This window comes from Melozone crissalis, unplaced genomic scaffold, assembly GCF_028551555.1.
Source record: "Melozone crissalis strain CALT ecotype California unplaced genomic scaffold, PUWL_Pcris_2 ptg000108l_1, whole genome shotgun sequence".
Classification (NCBI taxonomy): Eukaryota; Metazoa; Chordata; class Aves; order Passeriformes; family Passerellidae; genus Melozone; species Melozone crissalis.
This window is the reverse complement of record NW_026535885.1, coordinates 225,159-245,629: the sequence shown is the minus strand read 5'-3', so window position 1 is coordinate 245,629 and position 20,471 is coordinate 225,159. Positions and strand designations below refer to the sequence as shown.

General features: G+C 64.5%; 2 protein-coding genes across 2 annotated transcripts; one reads left to right on the top strand and one right to left on the bottom strand.

Annotated features, from left to right (window-relative positions):
- Positions 1-746: 746 nt before the first annotated feature.
- FGR (FGR proto-oncogene, Src family tyrosine kinase) lies at positions 747-6,760 on the bottom strand. Its single transcript, XM_054292335.1, has 12 exons — positions 6,712-6,760; positions 6,224-6,476; positions 5,039-5,141; positions 4,671-4,769; positions 4,429-4,532; positions 4,210-4,359; positions 3,569-3,733; positions 2,478-2,657; positions 2,318-2,394; positions 2,092-2,245; positions 1,449-1,580; positions 747-1,222 (listed from the first exon to the last, which is right to left on the bottom strand). Exons 2-12 carry the CDS (start codon positions 6,462-6,464, stop codon positions 1,014-1,016), a joined length of 1,614 nt encoding a protein of 537 aa, XP_054148310.1. The 5' UTR covers positions 6,465-6,476; positions 6,712-6,760; the 3' UTR covers positions 747-1,013.
- Positions 6,761-12,109: 5,349 nt separating this feature from the next.
- LOC128947843 (digestive cysteine proteinase 1-like) lies at positions 12,110-17,730 on the top strand. Its single transcript, XM_054292334.1, has 11 exons — positions 12,110-12,184; positions 13,216-13,275; positions 13,524-13,616; positions 13,693-13,865; positions 14,559-14,802; positions 14,923-15,115; positions 15,206-15,399; positions 15,963-16,054; positions 16,168-16,329; positions 16,904-17,093; positions 17,407-17,730. Exons 1-11 carry the CDS (start codon positions 12,133-12,135, stop codon positions 17,592-17,594), a joined length of 1,641 nt encoding a protein of 546 aa, XP_054148309.1. The 5' UTR covers positions 12,110-12,132; the 3' UTR covers positions 17,595-17,730.
- Positions 17,731-20,471: the final 2,741 nt, after the last annotated feature.

Below are 20,471 nucleotides of genomic sequence, written 5' to 3'. Positions count from 1 at the left end.
GCCCCCAGCTCTGAGCACCCCCAGGGCTTTTGCCCTCGTGGGGCAGGGGCGGAAGGACCCGGGCTGCCCCCGGTTTGTTAGAAAGGTTTTATTTCTCTGTATTTACAGACTTCATTAAAAAAAATAAACAACAAATCCCTGCCCTTCCCTCTCCCCACGGCACTGCCCACCCACAGCCCTGCCCTGGGGGTGGGGGGCGTTACTGGCCACGGGGCACAGGACTCCAAACGCGGGTGCGCGGAGGGGCAGCGGGCGGGGGGCACCCTCCATTCACACCGACACCCCCAGACGCCGCGATTCCTGCTGCAGAGGGCCGAGCCGAGCTGGGGGGACACAGGCCAAGCACATGGGCTGCCCCATGCCGTACCCTCGTCTGCCCCGCGGGGCAGGAGGAGCTGCCCCCCGCCTGCCTGGGCCCCCCAGCACTCCCCGTGTCCCCCCGGCCCCAGGGCAGGAACGGTGGGCGTTTGGCTTTCAGGACGTGGCTCTACCGCAAAGCAGAGGAGATAAGGGGGGGACAAGGGGGTCCCCTGAGCACTGGGAGCCCTTGGGGGGGGTCGATGGCTGCTTGGGGGAGGCATATAAAATCTCATAAATTAAAGGAGACACCAGGGGAAGGAGGGTTGAGATGACCTCCCACAGGTCAGTGCCGGGACTTTGGGGGGCTGAACCCCCCAGCTGTGCGCCCAGAAGAGATTGGGGCTGGCAGGGGGAGCCCCCCGCCAAGCCCTCTGCTATATGTGGGTCTGGGGGTGTCCGGGGGGTTCACAGGGCTCCCCACAGTCCCCCCTGCAGCCAAAGCCCTTCTCAGGTTCCAAGCTGGGTGTGAAGGCAATAAAGGGGCTGGGGTAGGGGGGCTGGGGCACACAGGTTTGTCTTCTCTCTGAGTCCAGCATCCTTGTGCAAAGCCCTGTGCCCGCCCTGAGCACAGACAAAGGAAGCAACCGCCTCTAGAGAAATAAGGAGATTCCCCCAAAGCCACCCCGGAGGCTCCCGGCAGCGCCAGCAGCGGGTCACTGGTTGTCCCCGGGCTGGTACTGGGGCTCGGTGGCAGTGAAATAGTCCTCGAGGAAGGACTGGAGGTACTCGAAGGTGGGGCGCTCCTCGGGCTCCCTGCGCCAGCACTGCACCATCAGCTCGTGCAGGGAAGGGGGGCAGCTCCCCGGGCACTGCATGCGGTACCCCCGCTCCACCTGCTCCAGCACCTCGCGGTTGTTCATCCCTGCGGGACAGGGACCCTGTGCTCAGGGACAGCACCCTGTGCCTCGGACGCGCCAGAACTGAGGGGGAAACTGAGGCACACAGTGGCACTGCCCTGCGGTTTGGGTGGGAGCCCAGTTCAGCACTGGTCCCTCTGAGGGGGAAACTGAGGCACGGCTGAGGAGGTCAGCCCCTGTCTGTGCCCTGCCCGGCCCACCCCGGGGGTGCACCTGCCCCAGGGGCCGCACCTGGATAGGGCACGCGGCCTTTGGTCACCAGCTCCGTCAGGAGGATGCCAAAGGACCAGACATCCGACTTGATGGTGAACCTCCCAAAAAGCGCAGCCTCCGGAGCCGTCCACTTGATGGGGAACTTGGCACCTGCAATGGGACACAGGTGAGCCATGGCTGGGCTGCACCTGCACCCAGAGCACCCTGCACCTGGTGCACTCACCTCTGGCGACAGCCCACACCTGGACATGCCACACCAGAGGCGCCATCGCCTGAACTGCCCCTGCTGAGGGTGTCCTGCCCCCGGGGTACCCTGAACGGGGGGCACCCTGCACTAGGGGCACCCCCTGCCTGGGGCAGCTCACACATGGAACACCCAGCACCCAAGGCACTGGGGATACCCCGCCCCTGGGGTACCCATCACCTGGGACATCCATCATCCAAAATACCCACACCCTGGGCACCTGGACCTGGGGGTACCCATTCCCTGGGGCACCCATACCCTGGGGTGACCCAAGGCATCCATCACCTCAAATACCCATAAATTTGGGGTGTCCATCACCCCATTCCCTGGCACACCATAACTTGGGGCATCCAAGCCCCGGTCACCCAGCCCCGGGAGGGCCATCTCCAGGCTAGGGGACACTGTGGGCGCTCCCACCCTGCCGAGCCGTGTACTCATCGTCCTCGATGAGGCGCGCGAGGCCGAAGTCAGCGATCTTGCAGACGAGGTTGTCTCCCACCAGGATGTTGGCAGCACGCAGGTCCCGGTGGATGTAGTTCATGCGCTCGATGTACGCCATGCCCGCCGCAATCTGGGGGGGACGGAGCGCTGGAGACCCCAGGACACCCCGGGGCGCCCCCCACCCCGCACCAGCCCCCCTTACCTGGGCAGCCATGTCCACCAGCTGGGGCAGCTTCAGGTAGCGCCCGTCCCCGTCCTTGAGGAAATCCAACAAGCTGCCTGCAGGCAGAAGGAGTCTGTCAAAGACCCCCAAACCCACGGGTGCCCTCCCTGTGAGCCCTCCGGGCAGTGCCCCCGCTGACCCTGGCTCATGAACTCGGTGACGATGTAGATGGGCTCCTCCGACACCACGGCATAGAGCTGCACCAGCTTGTCGTGCCGCAGCCGCTTCATGATCTGGGCCTCCTCCAGGAAGGCCTCGGGGGACATGGTCCCCGGCTTCAGCGTCTTCACTGCCACCTTGGTGGTGCCATTCCATGTCCCTGCATTGGGGACGCAGAGTCACCATGAGCCCAGGGGACAGCCAGCCCAGGACAGAGGGCTGTGTGATGGAGAGGTGTGTGCATGCATGCCTGTGTGAGTGGATGGATGGATGGATGGATGAATGATGGATGGATGAGGAATCAGGGCAGGGCAAGGCAGGGATCCCTGGGCAGGGATTGTGATCCCACTGCATCCCACCCAGGACAAGGAGTTCCCCTCACCCCCGTGCCAACCTCACCCCATTCCCAAACCCTTCGTGGATTCTGTGCCAGTTTCAATCTCCCCCACACAAGCAGGTACCTCCTGGCATCCTGTGGTGCTCCCTGCCAGGACAGAAGGAAGCTTCTCCTGCCCGCTGTGCTCCCCAGCCCTGGCCAGGCGGGCCAGCCTTACCCATCCACACGTCTCCGAAACATCCCATGCCAAGTTTCCTGTCCAGGGTGACGGATTCCCGAGCTATCTCCCAGGCATCCTTAGCTAATCCCAGGGTCTGGGGCTTCACGGCAGGGCACGGGTGGGTGAGCAGATGGCACAACCCGTCATTGTACTCTGCAGGGGACGGGGGGCAGGCAGGGAAGAGGAGGGAGGGGATGTGATGGGATGAAGGCAGCATGCATGAGTGGAGGAAGCAGATGATGCCAGAGGAAGAGGATGACGAAGGTGGGACCCCCTGGCCTGGTGCTGTGGTCCCATCTGCAGTGGGGGTCTGCTTGCCCATGCAGAGGTGCCATGGGGCATCCTGGGGGACCCATGTGAACCCAGAGCAGGACATGGGATAATTCCTCATGCCAGCAAATCGGTGTCTCTCAGCCTGTCCTGGCAGGCACGAGCTTTTCCCAGTGGGCCACCAGGCCTGGGGGTACCCCCATGTCCCCCCTGCCTCTTGCCTGGCTTGCCCACCAGGCCCTACCCATCCAGACTTCCCCGAACTGCCCATTCCCCAGCTTCTTGAGGAGCTGGAGGGACTCGCGGGGGATCTCCCACACGTCTTTGGTTTTGACTGAGAGGTCGGCCAGTTTGGGGGTTCCCTTGTGGCACGGCACAGCCAGGCGGCAGCACAGCCCAGCCGCCCGCTCTGCAGCACGGGAGCAGGGAGGGGACAGGAGTCAGAGTGGGCACGGAGCCCCCACCCTCTGATCCCCTCCCACTGCCCCAGCATCACCAAGGCTCCTGTGTCACCCACTCACCCCCAGCCCTCTGCTCCCCTCCCACTGCCCCAGCACCACCGAGGCTCCTGTGTCACCCACTCACCCCCAGCACAGAAATGCACCCCCTCCACCTGCCCCAGGGACAGCTCTGCACCCCCTCGGCTGGGCTGGACCCCCCGTCCCCCCAGCTGCACCCGGGGTCATGCCCACCCACCAGAGACAACGGGAACTCCCTGCACCCTGGGCATGGAAAAGGGGCACTCAGGGAGCCCCCTAATGCCACCAACAGAACAGCCCCCTCCTTCCCCAGCTCAACCCCCTCAGCCCCATCTCTTATCAAAGGGTTTTCTGAGCTTTCCCTACCCCTCCTATTGCCCCGCTTGCGCCCCTCACCCCGCCCTACCTATATAGTGCTGGACCAGCTGCTGGACGGTGCTGAACTGGGCACGGGTGGTGATGTAGTACCCCCCACTGTCCAGCTTCCGAATCTTATAGTGCTTGACGTGGTCTCCCTTGGCCTCATCCCAGTCCCGGATGGAGAGGGAGTAGGCACCTGCGTGGGACAGGGGTCAGGGAGGGACGTGGGGCACAGCTCCTGGTGCCCCCAGCCCTGCGCCCGTACCTTTGGTGGTCTCGCTCTCCCGGATGAGGAAGGTGCCCCTGGAGTTGCCGTGGCACAGCAGCTGCCGCTCCGCGTCCTTGCGCCCGATCTTCCCAAAGTACCACCTGCCACAGTGAGGGGCCTCAGTGCCAGGAGGGGACCACGGAACCCCCGTGCCAGCACTGAGCACTGCCGGGGCTCACAGGGACACCCGAGGCAGGTGGGGTTGGGGTGTGTCTCCCTCCCTTGTCCCCACTACTCACTCTTCCGCCTGGATGGAGTCCACAGGGGCCACGTAGTTGCTGGGGATGTAGCCCGTGGCTCCTGAGCTCAGCGACCTGGCCTCCCACCAGTCCCCCTCCCTGGGCAGGGAAACAGAGAACGTGGAGGAGGAGGGACAGACAGACAGAAAGACAGACGGACAGACAAACAGACAGACCCGCCACCGTGCGCGTCCCCACCCTGCACGCAGCACCCCGGACCCTGCTCTCCCCCACCCAGCTCACGGCCCTGGCCCCGGCGCTGAGTGATGGAGCCCAGACAGAGCTTGGGTCCCCAGCCTGGCTCCTGGGGGGCTACCCGAGGCACCAAGGCCCCTCTCCGGGGTGGCATGGGGGCGCTGGGGGCTCACGTGTTGTTGATGATGTGGAATTTCTCCCCTTTCTGGAATGTCAAGTCATCCTCCGTCCTGGCCTCGTAGTCGTACAGGGCGATGAAGAGCGTCACCCCCCCGCCTGCGGCACACGGAGGGGACGGCGGTGAGCCCGGGCAGGGCTGCCTGCCTGCCTGCCTGCCTGCCTCCCTCCCTGCTTCCCTCCCTGCCTGCCTGCCTGCCTGCCTCCCTCCCTGCTTCCCTCCCTGCCTCCCTCCCTGCCTCCCTCCCTGCCTGCCTGCCTCCCTGCCTCCCTCCCTGCTTCCCTCCCTGCCTGCCTGCCTGCCTGCCTCCCTCCCTGCTTCCCTCCCTGCCTGCTTCCCTCCCTGCCTCCCTGCCTGCCTGCCTCCCTCCCTGCTTCCCTCCCTGCCTGCCTGCCTCCCTGCCTGCCTCCCTCCCTGCTTCCCTCCCTGCCTCCCTGCCTCCCTGCCTGCCTCCCTGCCTCCCTGCCTGCCTGCCTCCCTCCCTGCTTCCCTCCCTGCCTGCCTCCCTGCCTCCCTGCCTGCCTGCCTCCCTCCCTGCTTCCCTCCCTGCCTGCCTCCCTGCCTCCCTGCCTGCCTGCCTCCCTCCCTGCCTCCCTGCCTGCCTCCCTCCCTGCCTGCCTCCCTGCCTGCCTGCCTGCCTCCCTCCCTGCCTGCCTCCCTGCCTCCCTGCCTCCCTCCCTCCCTGCCTCCCTGCCTGCCTGCCTGCCTGCCTCCCTGCCTGCCTGCCTCCCTGCCTGCCTGCCTGCCTCCCTGCCTGCCTCCCTCCCTGCCTGCCTCCCTGCCTGCCTCCCTGCCTCCCTCCCTGCCTCCCTCCCTGCCTGCCTCCCTCCCTGCCTCCCTGCCTCCCTCCCTGCCTGCCTCCCTCCCTGCCTCCCTGCCTCCCTGCCTGCCTCCCTGCCTCCCTGCCTGCCTCCCTCCCTGCCTCCCTCCCTGCCTCCCTGCCTGCCTCCCTGCCTCCCTGCCTGCCTCCCTCCCTGCCTGCCTCCCTCCCTGCCTCCCTGCCTCCCTGCCTCCCTGCCTGCCTCCCTGCCTCCCTCCCCGCCTCCCTGCCTCCCTGCCTCCCTGCCTCCCTGCTTCCCTCCCTGCCTCCCTCCCCGCCTCCCTGCCTGCCTCCCTCCCTCCCTGCCTCCCTGCCTGCCTCCCTCCCTGCCTGCCTCCCCGCCCCGAGCCGCCCGCTGACCTGAGAGCGGCCCGCTCCGCGCCGGCAGCCCGCCGGAGGGCAAGGCCCCGGGCTCCGCCAAGGACGGGCCCGAGGGCAGCGCCGGCCCCTGGAAGTTGTTGAAGTCGGGGATGCGGGTGAAGATGGCCCCCGGCTGCGTGGGGTCGGGGTCGTACTGGGAGGCAGGGGGCTGCAGGGAGCCCCCCTCGCCCCCCGCCTGCCCCTTGCCAGCCCCCCTCTCTTTGCAGGGCACGCAGCCCATCCTGGGCACCGCCTGTGGGACAGAGGGTCCGTGAGCCCCGCGCCCCCCTGGCGGGGGGCACACACGGGGCCAGCGCACACATGGAGAGGCCCTGGGGCGCCCTGCCACCCCCCAGCTCGCACACCGGACAGCAGGGGGACACGGGGTCCCCGTGGGCCAGTGGCGCTGCTGCAGGAGGGCTGTGCTGCCCGGGGGACCCCACGATGTCCCCCGGCACCCGTGGGTGCTCCACGGCGGCCCCACTCACTGCGACGGCTCCTCTGGTCACTCCAGCTGCTCCATGGCACTCCAGGGAGGAGAAGAGTCGCCTGTGGACACCAGGGAGGGCATCAGGTGGGGGCAACACCCTTGCAGGGGTTCAAACACTCTCTCCATGGGCTGTAACACCCCTCCATGGGATAAAATCCCCCTGTACAGGCTGCAACACCTCTGCATGGGCTGAAGCACCTCTTCCAGGGCTGCTGCACCCCTGCACATGCTGAAACACTTCTACCAAGGGCTAAAATACCCCTGAATAGATTGAAACACCCCATGACAGGATGCAACACCCCTGCTATGGGCTACAACACCTCTACACGGAGTGCAACACCAACGGCACGGGCTGCAACACCCCTTGCATGGCTGTAACACCCCTGCCTGAGTTACCACACCTTGCACAGACCGAAGCGCCGTGCACAGGCTGTGATACCCCTGCACGAGCCACAATACCCCTGCATGGGCTACAACAGCCCTTCACAGGCTGCAACCCCCCTGCATGAGCTAAAATGATCTGCATGATCTGCAACACCCCCACAAAGCTGCAGCATTCCTCCGAGGGCTGCAACACCCCGGTGTGGGCTGAAACCACATCCTCCAGTGGGTTTTTCTCTCACTGCGTCCTCACCACACTGCTCACGTCCTTTCAGGCCATGTGTGTCCCAAGGCTGAAGGGGAGCCAGACCCCAAAGCGTCCCCATCCCCACAGCCTCTGCTTGGTGGGTGTGGGTGTTTTAGGGAGCGAGGTCCCCGCTCACATCGCTGTGGTCAGCACAGGCTCTTCCGGCCACATGTGGTGAGAGAGAAGGTGTCACAGAGGAGGAGGGGGAAATCAGACCTCTCCTGTCATGGCTGTATGGAGACGTCCATCCCCAGCCCTGTTATTGCCCTGGCTGCTGGACAACCACCCACGCCAGTCTGCAGCATGGCTCTGTCTCCAGCTGAGAGCAGAGGGAAGCAGCAGGAAGGTGTCCTGCCCTCTGCACTCCAGGAGCAGGAGGAGACAAAGGTTTGCGGTGGATGAGATGTTTCAGGCAGGTTTTCCCAATCATGGTTATTGATTCCCTTTCTTCTCTCTCAGTAGGGGTGGAAAGAGCCCAGCTCTCCCCTTCCATCTCTGCTTTCCACACTGGTGGTGTGGCAAGGCTGCAGCCGTTGCCAACAGGGCAGCGTTGCCAAATCTGAGGAAACTCGGCTGGTTGGGGGTTTTATTCCTGATAATTAGTGGCTATTTAAACTGATGAACAACCCTGGCTCTCACAAACCCTGTCCCCCCTGGGTGGGAATCATCTCCTCTACACATTCAGAAACTTCCCATTTTGCAGAATTTCAGCGCTGACCAAGCAGTGGAGCTGCCACAGGTGCCAGCAGGGACAGGGATGGCAAGGAGCACCTTCCAGTCAAGTGGAACCCCCTGTGCCCCATGGAGGGTTTAGGTGATGTGCAGCAGCATGGCACCCAGGCTTCCCCTTCCCTGCACACCCCAGAGCCCCCGAGCTCACCCCGGGGCAGCTCCGTCCCCTCGCTGCCCACGGGGAGGGGACGCAGCGGGTGCCGTGTCCGACGGCTGCACGGCGGTGTCTGGCTCCGGCTCTCCCCAAAAGGAGCAGATGGCAGCTGAGCCCTTCCCGAGCTGCCAGGTCCCGCCCGCGCTGAGCCCCGGCCAATTCCTCACCCCTGTCCCGCCGGGCAGGGCTGGGCACGGAGCAGCCACAGCCCCGGCTGCCCCTCCATCTGCTCCCCGGGCCCCTGGGACACGGGGCAGCTCAGCCCCATCCCCAGCTGCTAGGCAGGGCACAATGTCCCTTGCGCACCCCATTGTCACCCCACATGCCCCCCACAGTGCTGAGGTACCCCTGGGGTCACCTGCCTGCCCTGCACCGTGGGGTAAGTCAGGCTCTGGGGGGATGCAGCCACACGGAGCCATGTGGGGTGCTGGGAATGTCACACCCCGTGCCGTGGGGACAGCCGTGGTGGCATTTGCCGGGCTGAGGGGCCCACGGCGCCCTGGGCAGGAGGTGGCTGCCAGAGGAACTCACACAGCAGCCAGGCAGTGGGAAGAGGAAGCAGCAGGAGCACGGTGTGGGCTGGGGGGAGGAAGAGGATGGTGCTGTGGCCAGAAGGGCCCACAGGACGGGCAGGACCTGGTGCCCTGGGGATGGTGGCAGCAGGGAGGACAGCAGGGCTGCAGCCCCCTGGCTGTCCTGGATCCCACACTGACACCCTGCATTGCTCCGTGCAGACCCGGCTCCTGCTCCCTGGGAAGAGGAACCGAGAGGGCTGCACAACCCAGCCTGGTGCCACCGAGGTTCCTCTGTCCCCCTGTGGCTCTGGAGCTCCCTGGGCCCAGCAGGAAAACCTGGGCATGAGGCAGCTGCAGGGCAGAAGGGGAAGGTGGATCACTGGGACACAGCACCTGGAGCTGTGTCACCGTCCCATGCCCAGGACCCCACAGACCTGGGGAGGGGACAGGAGCCCACATCTGCTCCTTGTTCCAGCTCTGTGGCTGGTGGTGGCGTGTCCCTGCGCCTTCCCCACTGCCCCCAGCCCCAGGGCCACCCCGATGATACCTGGAGTGGAGCCCTGCTCCAGCTCCAGCCCTCGCAGTTCACCCAGTGCCTGGCGAGCCCCCTGTGGCTCCCGGTGGGAGCAGGCTCCTCCAGAACAAGGGGTGCGCGGAGAGATGGCCCCCATCCCCTGCATGCCCACAAGCAGGGCTATTCCCTGGGATGAAAATTGAAGGACTTGCCATCCCCCAAAGCGATCTTCTCTGCAAGGCCACCTGTCAGCCACAGGGCCCACGGCAGAGGGGTCCCCTGCCCCCCTCCCTGGCTCAAGATGCTCAGTGGAGAGGGAGCCCCCCTTGCCCAGGCTTCCAGCCCCATCGCTGGCTGGGAAAGCAGGATTTCCGCTGGAAGAAGAGCAATTCCCGGATCCAAGGGGCTGCAGGGGCGGAGGGAGGGAGCCGGCCAGGGCTCCAAATACAATGTCCCGGGAGGAGCGGGGTGGGGAGGGAATTGTGCAGGGCAGGAAGCAGCGAGTTCCTGTCCCTCCTTGGGACACACGAAGGATCAGGGACGAAGCAGAGCTGCAGGGACCGGGGGGAGCATCCGCCCCGGCCAGGGCCTGAGCCCCTGCAGCTCCCCGAGCCTCAGCCACGAGAGCTCAGCCTGCAATAAAGCGCTGGCGGGGCTGGGAGCCCACGGGCACCTGCGGGGACGGAGGGCACAGGTGTGCGTGTGTCCTGTCCTCTCCCCAGCCTGCGGGTCCCGCACGGTGAGGGCTCCATGTGCTCTGCAGGCTCCCCGACGTGGTGTTAATCCCAGTTAGTGCCGGGATGGTGAGCTGGAGCTGGTGGGTGCCCCGGACCTTCACACACACCCCGCAGCCCCCAGACCTTCACACACTGACCTGCTGCCCCCCGGGATGGTGAGTTGGAGCTGGTGGGTGCCCCGGACCTTCACACACACCCCGCAGCCCCCAGACCTTCACACACTGACCTGCTGCCCCCCGGGATGGTGAGTTGGAGCTGGTGGGTGCGCCGGATCTTCACACACACCCCGCAGCCCCCAGACCTTCACACACTGACCTGCTGCCCCCCGGGATGGTGAGGACGAGGGTCTCCTCCCACCCCCGGGCATTCCCAGGGAAGCAGGGAGGGCACAGTGAGAGCAGCCCCCCAGCAGTCCCCACCAGTGTCGCGGGGCTCTGTCCCCCAGCTCAGGGGCCGCCTCCCCCGGGACCCCCGCACACGGAGGGGGCATCTCCCAGCAGCGCAGGGCCAGGGGACCGAGACCCCCGCGCTGTGCCAGGGCTGAGCCCCGCACCCTGCCCCTCACAGCGCGCACGTACCTCCTGCCGTCAGCGCTCCTGTCCGGCCGGCATGGACCCCTCCCCTCGCACGGGGCTCCCTCCGGGACCACCGGGCAGCCCCGCTCGGGCCGCGCCGGGACTGCGGGGGCGGCGGCCGTGGGAGAGCGGGAGCGCCCGGCCGAGAGCTTCCCCTGTCTCTGCTCGGCTCTGGCAGCCGAGCAAGAGCTTCCCCTCCCCTCGCCCCCCCTTCCTCCCCGCGCTCGCAGCAATGGTTCATTGTACCAGCCGGCCCCGCCGCTGCGGATCGCCCTCCGGGTCACCCCCGGGCCGCCGCGGGCACCGCAGCCACGGCAGGAGCAGCGGCAGGGGCTCTGGGGTCTCCAGCAGCACCGGGAGACACCGGCGGGGATTGCCGGGCTCTGCCTGCGGGGATTCACGGGGGACGTGCGGGTCCAGCCCGCGCCGCGGCGGGGCCGCCCGCACCCGTCCCCAAAACCGGGCACAGCCTCCCCGAGACCCCCGAAGGAGCGCCCCCGGCAGGGCACAACAAAGGGACATCAAACTGAGCACAGAGCGCTGTGGCCCTGCAAGGACAGGAGCAAGGGGCCCGTCTGGTGGCAGGACACGCACAGAGCCACCCGTCCTGCTGGCACAGGCTCTCGGGGGCAGTGAGCAGCCCACCATGCCTAGGGAATGGCAGGTAGCTCTGGGTTGTGTTCCAGGGGCATCCCACACGTCCCCCCAAGATGGGGTGCAGCTCCTATGTGGCTCAAGCCAGTCCTGTGTCCGTGGATTGCCTCCTAGACATCAAACTCCTCATTTACCCCTTGTCCTCATAAAGTTGCTGGTGGGATGACCCCAGGATTTGGCATCGGTCACACCAAGCCACAAACTTCAGTGAGCTCTGGGATTGAGGTAAACCATGCAGACCTCTGAGTGCCCCTGCACCTCCCCTGAGCCCCCCGCACCCTGTGTGATCCCCGTGCCCCCTGACAGAGCCTCCCCAGCCCTGTCTGAGCCCCCCGCACCCGGAGTGATCCCCCTGCACCCTGTTTGAGCCCCTCCCCATCCTGTGTGATCCCCCTGCATCCTGTCAGAGCCTCCCCAGCCCTGCCTGAGCCCCCTGGAGCTGGCTTTGTCCCGGCTCTGCCACGCTGTCCTCCCTCACAGCTGGAGTGGGATCCTTCCCATCTCTCCAGAGCCTTCCTCCTCCTCCTCCTGCTCCTTGTCCTGTCGCTGGCCCTCAACTTGTCACCTCCTGACTCATCCTGAGAGGGAAGGAAGCCGGGCTGATCCCGGCTTGGGGGTGCCCCACAGTTCCATCCCTGCACCCACCCCGAATGCGGCTCGGGGCGCTCTGGGGCTCATCCCGCACCCCCCGCGCCCGCGTTGCTCCATCCCCGTCCGCGGGGCGCTGCCGGGACACGCCGAGCCCGGGGTGCCCGTCCCCCGCAGGCAGGCACCACCCGGTGCCGGCTCCTTCCCTCCCCGGGGAGGGCCCGGCCGCCGCATTGGCTCCGCGGGTTTCGCTTAAAGCCGCCGGGGAGCCGGCATCGGGACGGGAGCGCTCCGCTGGATCGGGGTCTCTGCCGGGGCCGGCATGGGGGCGCTCCGCTGGCTCCTGCTCTCGGCTCTCTGCATCGCCGTCCGGGGTGAGTGGGACCCCAGCCCGGCGCTGGGGAGGGAGGCGGGGGGACCCCACCGGATCGCTCCCGCTGCGCTGCAGGGCAGGTTGGAGTCTGGGGAAGTGGTTTTACTGCTCGTTGGTTGGGCCCCAAAATTTGCAGTTCCTCCAAGACGCAGCTGAGACGGGCGGCAAAGAGGGCAGGTGCCTTGAGGGCTTGGTGGGGCTGGGGGAGTGAAAATAAAACTAATTTAAGGCTTTAACCCAAGGGGTTTAACCCAACCAGGCAGGACAGGCAGGTGTGAGGGGACAGAGGTGGCGGGGCGACCGTGTCCCCGTGGAACCCCCCCCTTTCTGGGTGCTGATAAAGCCCAGCAGGGCTGGGAGGCGGCTGCAGCCGCTGCTGCCTGTGGGTGCCCCGGGACGGCGTGTGGTGGGCACCATGGCACAGCCGGGGGTCTGTCCATCCCCGCCTCCCCAGGGCCGGGGGCAGGGCTGCTCTGGGTCCGGGCAGGTGCTGCCGCTCGCTCCCGGCGAGGAGGGAGGGAGAAGATGCTGAGGGAGGGAAGGGCCCGTTCCCAGCACTTGTGTTGGCGTCGGGTTGCACAAGCCGGGAGCCCGGGGGGAGGCTGGGGAGGTCGCTGGAAGACGCCAGGCAGGACCGGTAAGGTCCCTGGCACCCCTCAAACACGCCCTGTGTGGGGAGACAGCTTGGCTGGGTCCCACCGTGGAAATATTCCAGGCCAGGGCCACCAGTGTTGGGGGTGACACTGGGGCGTCACCCCAAGAGTCACGCAGGAGCTGGGGTTCCCTGGGGGTGCAGCAGTGCAGAGTTTGCTGCAGTGGCACGGCAGGCTGTGGCATGGCGCTGACCCTGGAGGGTGTCCGTGCCTCAGCGTCCCTTGGATGTGCCTTTGGATGAGCTCAGGAAGCTCTTTTGGCCAAGGAGGGAAGCCCCCGGCTGCAGCGAAGGGGGGCACTGTCCTGGCAGCCTCCCATCCCCATCTCAGCTGGGGGACACACACAGGGCCCCCTCACCCTGCCCTCTCTGCCTTTCAGGACAGGACCATGGGCTCTCCCGCCCACCCCCTCAGTTCGGCTCCATCTACCATGTCCGAGGTAAGGGGACCCCATTACCTCCCCATAAGGTGGGGACCCCCAGCCCTGGGGGGGAGCAGAGGATGCTTAGCACGGGTCAGACCTTGGGCTGTCCCAGTGCCAAACCGGGGCAGCCTGCCCCAGCCGGGTGCTCTTCCTGCCCTATCACCCCTGGGGCACTGTCTCGGTCAGCTGTGGGGCTCAGGGAGGGATGCCAGGGTGCTGAGGCTCGGGCTGACCTGTGTCCTGTGCCGGGGGCTCCTGTGCAGGGGTCATTAAGCTGCCCTACGCCGAGATCGAGGAGCCCTTTGAAGCCTGGTACAACCTGACGGGGAACAAGAGCCGGATCCAGTACTACGGAGGTAGGAGGTGGCACCCAGCTGCGCCCACCCTGCACCAGCACGGCTCTGTGCCTCAGTTTCCCCTTGCCTGGCACAGGGCAGGTGATAACCTACCAGCTGGCAGCGGTGAAGCCCTATGGGATGAGGTACAAGATCACGCCAGAGACGACCGAGAAGGAGGTGAACACCAGGAAGTGCTTCCAGCTGCCCGGCTCCAAGGAGGACGTGGTCACTGCTCAGAGCGTCTTCCCCAACATGAGGGGCTTTAAGGTGGGAATCCTCAGAGCCCAGAGCTGCCCTGCCTCCCAAAGCACCTCTGGGCTGTGGGAGGAGGTGCTGGGAGAGCTCCTCTCTGTCCAAGGCCCGCAGGATGCTGGGGCTGGCCAGGACCTGTCCCCACAGCCCGGGGTGCAGGGAGGGTCGCTTCCCCACCCGCATCGGGGCCGCACTCCTGGCTCCTTTCCCAGCCCCAGCAGCCGTGTTGGGACGTGTCCCATCCCACACAAACGCTGGCATTTCAGCATGGTTTGGGCAAGCCTCTGCACGGCAGCTCAGCTCCTGCCGGCCCCAGCCTGCGTCAGGGCTGGGCACAGCACGTGAGCAGCGGGGACAGCAGCTTGTCGCTGAGCTGGACACATGCCTGCATGGCGAGAGCTTGGAAACACGCAGGAAAAACCTGAAATCTCTTCAGGTTTTTGGAGAAATGGTGCAGCCAGACTCGCTGCTGTGGGTGCACAGATTGCTGTGCACAGTGGAGTGTCCCCAGGGCACCGCTGAGCCAGACGGGGGGGTCTGCCCTGTGTTGCACCCCATATCCTTCCCCCAGTTTCCATCCCACGCATGGCTGTGTGCCAATGGCCATGGAGCCGCTGGATCCTGCCAGAGAGCACTGGGCTGTGCAAAGGGGCTGGCTGGCGGCCTGGGGGAGGCTGGGGTCCCCTCCCTGAGGCCATGTCCCCCCAGTTCCTGCGGGAGGAGTACTACGAGGGCCGGTACTGCGCCGTGTGGCAGAACGTCACCCGCTGGGCGCAGAAGAAGAACGTCTACACCCTGTGGGTGACCAACTCCAGCTGCGGGGTGGCCCCCGTGCACTATGAGATGCGGGGGTACAACAGCCTGCTGGGCTCCCACTACGACAAGTATGAAATTGCCTACACCGACTTCGACAACAGCTACCCGCCTTCCGTCTTTGACCTCCCCGTCAATGGTGAGCCAGGGAGGGGCTCCCCGTCCCGTCTGTGGGGCTCGGGCTGACAGGGCCCTCTCCTTGGTCCCCCCGTCCCGTCTGTGGGGCTCGGGCTGACAGGGCCCTCTCCTTGGTCCCCAGAGACCAAGTGTGGCGTGCTGCCGGGTTCGGTGGCGGAGCACCGCGTGCTGGCAAACCCCATGGAGGACCTGGTGGGCCAGCACCAGCCCTGGGCTCACCGCGTTTTCCACGAGTACCGGCGGCGGCTGGGGCGGCGCTACGGCTCCGCGCGGGAGCTGGAGCACCGGCAGAGCATCTTCGTGCACAACATGAGGTACGGCTGGGGGGATAGGGACCCTCTGGGGGTGCTGTCACTCTGAGGGGCGGCGGCAGGCCCAGCTGGCGCTGTCCCCACCGCGCGCAGGTTTGTGCACGCGCGGAACCGCGCCGCGCTCTCCTACTCGCTGTCCCTGAACCACCTGGCCGACCGCACGCCGCAGGAGCTGGCAGCGCTGCGGGGCCGCCGCCGCAGCGGGACCCCCAACCGCGGGCTGCCCTTCCCCACCGAGCTCTACGCCGGCATCATCCTCCCCGAGAGCCTGGACTGGCGCATGTACGGTACGTGTGGGTCAGGGGACACCGGGGCCACGGAGCCCCCTGCTCCCCATCACTGCACTGAGAGCCTGTGGGACTGGGCTGTCCCTTGGGGTGCACCCTGTGAGGCTGGCGAGGCACTGGAGCAGGCTGTGCAGAGAAACCAGGGCTGCCCAAGGCCAGGATGTCCAAGGCCAGCCTGGGACAGTGGAAGGTGTCTGTGCCCATGGCAGGGGTGGAACCAGATGGTGTTTGAGGTCCCTTCCGACTGAAACCATTCTGTGTTTCTAAGGCTAAAGGCAGCTGGGTCAGCGCTTGGCCCTGAATTCACTCTGGTGCCCTAGAGACAGATGTGACATCTGAAGCAACATCTGCCTTCACCCATGTCCCCTTCAGCTGGGAGTGACACCCCTAGAGCTTGCCCCTAGCCAGGGGTGGGGGTCCCAGGTTTGCTAGTGCATTTCCTCCCTTCTCAGTTAGCACTGAGATCTGGCTGTGCTGCCTCTGGACCTCAACTCCTGCCTCAGTTTCCCTTCCACCTGCCTCCATCCCTCGGTGCCAGCTCAGTTTCTCCTGCCCTGCCCCAGGTGCTGTCACCCCCGTGAAGGATCAGGCTGTCTGTGGGTCGTGCTGGAGCTTTGCCACAACGGGAGCCATGGAAGGAGCCCTCTTCCTCAAGGTGGGAGCGGGGCTGAGCCCCACGGTGTGGATGGGAGCGGGGCTGAGCCCCCCGGTGTGGAGGGGAGCCTGCAGGGGGCCTGTCCCCATCCCTGGGCTGTGTCCCCCCTGCAGACCGGCGTGCTGACCCCCCTGTCCCAGCAAGTCCTCATTGACTGCTCCTGGGGCTTTGGGAACTTCGCCTGCGATGGGGGTGAGGAGTGGCGAGCCTACGAGTGGATCAAGAAGCACGGGGGCATTGCCAGCACCGAGTCCTACGGTACCTACAAGGGCCAGGTGAGGAGGCCCTTGTCCCTGGTGGCCTTGCCAGCATCTTGGGGCTTTAAAGCCATGGTGGGACCCACCTGGATGTGAGTCAGAGGCACTAACAGGCTCTTGAGATGAAGATGTCACCTCGTCCCTAAGGCGCCAGGCTTCTGTGGTTCACAGTACTGTCAAAGCCAAGCCCCGGGGCTCATCCAGGCTGTTTTGTCACTGTGTTCCTCAGTTTCTCTTCTTGCAAAACGGGGACAAGGCTCCTCCACCTGTGCGTGGTGCCATGAGTCACTCCGTGCCCCGGGGTACCAGGGACGGAGCAAAGCTGCCTGGGGATGGGGACGTGGCAGCAAGGTGCAGGCAACAGCCCTCTGGGGCTTTGGGTGCAGAGCCAGCTCCCCACCCTGTGTCCTTGAGCAACTGGGAAAACAGCCCCAGCACCCTGGGCTTGGGAGGACAGCGGGGTCAGAGCCAGGGTGCTCTCGCAGCCCAAATTCCAGATCACTGCCTGCATCCGCAGGGTCAGGCCGGGGGCAGGGTCCCAGCGAGGGGTCCTGGGGGTCCTGGTGACACCGCGTGTCCCCTGGCTGCGCAGAACGGCCTGTGCCACTACAACCAGTCCGAGATGCTGGCCAAGATCACGGGCTACGTCAACGTCACCTCGGGCAACATCACAGCAGTCAAAGCTGCCATCTACAAGCACGGTCCCGTGGCCGTCAGCATCGACGCCTCGCACAAGAGCTTCTCCTTCTACTCCAACGGCATCTACTACGAGCCCAAGTGCGGTGAGACAGGCAGCACTCGGGCAGGGCAGGCCCTGGGTGCCCAGGGAGATGCCACAGCACCTGGGAACCCCTTTTGGTCAAGGGAGGGGTGGAGAGGAGGAGCCCTGAAGTCCTCTGTAGTGCTGGGGGTAGCCCTGGGAGCAGGGATGCTGTCTGGACTGGGATTACTGGGCAGGGATCTTGTCCAGGCAGGGATGTCTCCAGAAAGGAATGGTCTCTGTAAAGGGAGTCTCCCTGGACAAGGATGCTCCCCAGACAGACATCCCGAGACAGGGGGGCTCTTCAGTGACCCCTCCTGTGTCCTTCCCTGCAGACAACACTCCAGGATCTCTGGACCACGCCGTGCTGGCCGTGGGCTACGGGGTCCTGCAGGGAGAGACCTACTGGCTCATCAAGAACTCCTGGTCCACATACTGGGGCAACGACGGCTACATCCTCATGGCCATGAAGGACAACAACTGCGGGGTGGCCACTGAGGCCACCTACCCCATCCTGGCCTGAGCCACCCCGGCATGCTCAGCGCTCAGCCCCGCACCAGGCCCCTCCGTGGAACCATCAGGGAGCTGGGACACATTGGGACAGCCCCATTCAGTGCTGGACGCAGGGCAGGACGGGGACTCAGCACTGGGCTCGCCAATAAAGATGCTGGAAAAATACCGGATGGCTTCTACAGGAGGGATTCGATTGCAGCTGTGCCCCTGTGCCCCAGGGACACAGACCCTGTCCCCAGCCTGGGTTCCTGGGTCCTGTGGGAGCCCAGGGGCTCCTGGGCAGGGACAGTCCCACCTGGCAGAGCCAGTGCCAGACACCCGGGGCCAGGGGAGCGGCTCTTCCCGCTCCGAGGTGGAGCACAAACAGCCCCGGGGATTTCTGCTGAGATGAGGAATTCCTGGCGTGGGGGAAGGCTCCTCCACCCTGTGCCCCACTGCCCGAGTGCCGGCTGTGGCTGCGGTGGGATCTTTGTCACCGGGGTTTGCCAGTGCCACCAGCCTGGCCCCTTCACTGCTGGGGCTGCTCCCTTTGCACCCTGGCTGTGGCTCAGCTGGGCTCCCATTCTGGGCTCCAGCCATCCTGGGAGCAGGATCAGAGCACAGGGATAGAGGCTGGGCAATTCTCCCTGCCTGATCCTGGTAGTCTCCCACCCTTTTGTGTGTGGGGTGCACAGGGGGTTTTGGGGTGTGGAGGGATAGAATGTAAGAAAATAAAGATGGTGCAGAAGGCAATCTTGCCCCTGAGGAGTTGCAGCTGTACTAACTACCAAGGATTAGGAACAGGCCTGCCCTTAACAGGCCACACCTGTGACTAGTAAGGAAGGGTGCTATAAAGGAGTGGGTTAGCTGGTCCAGAGAGCTGCCGTTCTTGGCTGTGCTGTGAAGAAGGAGTCAGTGCTGCATGGAGCTGCCCATGAGACATTGCTGAGAAGGTATGAGAGCTTTTGAAATATGGTGGCAACGTTGGGGTGCTCCAGAGCTGTCACGCTCCTTCCATCTGTTCTTGCTTCAGAGCTTCACCCCAAAACCTCACAGCCATGGAGAAGCCTCACCCCGAGCCGAGGGTATGGTGCTGTTTTTGGGGTGTCCAGGCCACAGGTCAGCACAGTTCTGAAGGGTCAGTTTGGGGGTTCTGGTGCCGTTCTGGCAATGCCCACCCTGGGCAAGGGGCTGGGTTGGCAGCTGCAGTGGGCAGCCCGGTGAGAGCTGCCGGCACTGCCAGGCTCTGCTCCCCAGCTCAAGAGCCCAGGTACAGCAGGCGGCTGGGAAGGGAACCTTGAAGAAGGGAAATGCCATCCCTGACTTGTAGCTGCATCTGCACAGGCTCTACCTTCCCCCAAATGGGGCTTTGATAGGTGAGAAGGGGCATCCCCATGGCTGCGCCCCAATTTTGTACAGCAAACCGCAGGCTGCACTCCCCTCCAGGTGACACAGCTGCTCTCATCACTATGGCAGGTCACCGTATTCCCTTGTTTTCTTTCACTTGCTCACCTGCTTATTTGACAATTTGCTGATTGTTGAAGGGTCTTTAATCATTCCCAGCAGGGAGGCTGGCTGGAATTCGTGTCTGGGAGAGGAATGATCACTGCACAGGAATAATGTGGTTTATGCCGTGGGAGTCCAGGTCTCCAGGCCTTTGATTCTCTTGACTGCAGTCAATAAAACATGCTTTGACTTTCAGGGAACCGTGACTTTCAGGCTCCCCTTGGATAGGTGATGTCCTGAATTTGCTGCTGAACACAGAGCTGCAAGTTTTGTATCCCCAGGAAGCATTTACTGAAATTCTGCATTCATGGCATTAGGCATATCACAGTCCTGAGCGTGGGTAGTTCAGATGGCTGGGAACTTAAAAAACTATCTATTTATTATGTTTGAAAAAGGAAAAAATAAGAAAGTGCATACCTGAAGGGAGGTTTGCTGTTTGCAGAGCCAGATGTAGGTTCTGGCTCCCAGCCCAGCTGAGCTGTGACCTCCAGACTTCCCTGGACACCCAAACCTCAGAGTGGCTCCACGTTTTGCAGAGCACAGCAAAGCACAGGCACTCTGAACCCTGCTATTCATTGGAAGCCAAGCTCTGCATTTAAGGTTTCCTTTGGGAGAGGCACCTTGCAGGAAACTCCCCAAATCTGATGAATTGGTGGGGAAATATCAGCTGAGGCTGGTGTTTAATGGAGTGAGCAGTGTTCAGAGTGGAAGCTGAGAGGATTTGGGACCCACCTTGAGAACGCCATCTCCTCCTTAGTCTGTGGGGTGGTTTGGGAGCTGCTGAGATGAACTGTGCTGGGCTCCAGCCCTGGGATGGGGATGGCAGCTTTGGGGTGATCTCAGCTCCATCTGGGCCCCAACCCTGGGATGGGGATGGCAGCCTGGGGGTGATCTCAGCTCTGTGCTGGGCTCCAGCCCTGGCCAGGCAGGACATGGGGAGTGAGGCAAGACCGAGGTCACCACCACAAGCAGCTCTGGGGAGGAGCTCTGTTTCCACTCTGTTTCCAGTGAAACAGCTCCTCTGTGAGAGAGAGCATCCAGATCTGTGGGATCAATCTGTCCACACATGCAGAAACCCAGGGTGGGCTGAGTTTGCCAAGCTGAATTATTCTCCGAGGAAGGGCGGCTGGGATTTCATCTGGGTTTGGTTTCTCGCCCTGCCCTGCCTGTCCTGGATACAGCATTTCCCCCCGGAGGCAGCTGCAGACCTCTGTGCAGCAATGCCAGGTGGCCAGAAAATGTGCTCCAGCCCAAAATCTGGCTGCCTTTCCCTGCTGGATGAATTATCTGTGAAAACCTCTCACGGCTCGCACAAAACAAGGTAATTATTCAGCAGGCGGGGGATACGCAGAGCCAGAGTATGAAATTATTATCTGTTAGTGATTTACAGGGAGCCACAGAC

Bases quoted from the DNA above. Each gene is read 5' to 3' on its own strand.
- FGR (XM_054292335.1), bottom strand. From the start codon at position 6,464: ATGGGCTGCGTGCCCTGCAAAGAGAGGGGGGCTGGCAAGGGGCAGGCG. The intron at 2,246-2,317 runs GTAAGGGGGGCT...CGTCCCCCCCAG, and splicing joins TGGTGGACATGGCTGCCCAG to ATTGCGGCGGGCATGGCGTA. The intron at 1,581-2,091 runs GTGGGAGCGCCC...GTCCCATTGCAG, and splicing joins TGAGTACACGGCTCGGCAGG to GTGCCAAGTTCCCCATCAAG.
- LOC128947843 (XM_054292334.1), top strand. From the start codon at position 12,133: ATGGGGGCGCTCCGCTGGCTCCTGCTCTCGGCTCTCTGCATCGCCGTC. The intron at 15,400-15,962 runs GTACGTGTGGGT...GCCCTGCCCCAG, and splicing joins CCTGGACTGGCGCATGTACG to GTGCTGTCACCCCCGTGAAG. The intron at 17,094-17,406 runs GTGAGACAGGCA...CCTTCCCTGCAG, and splicing joins CTACTACGAGCCCAAGTGCG to ACAACACTCCAGGATCTCTG.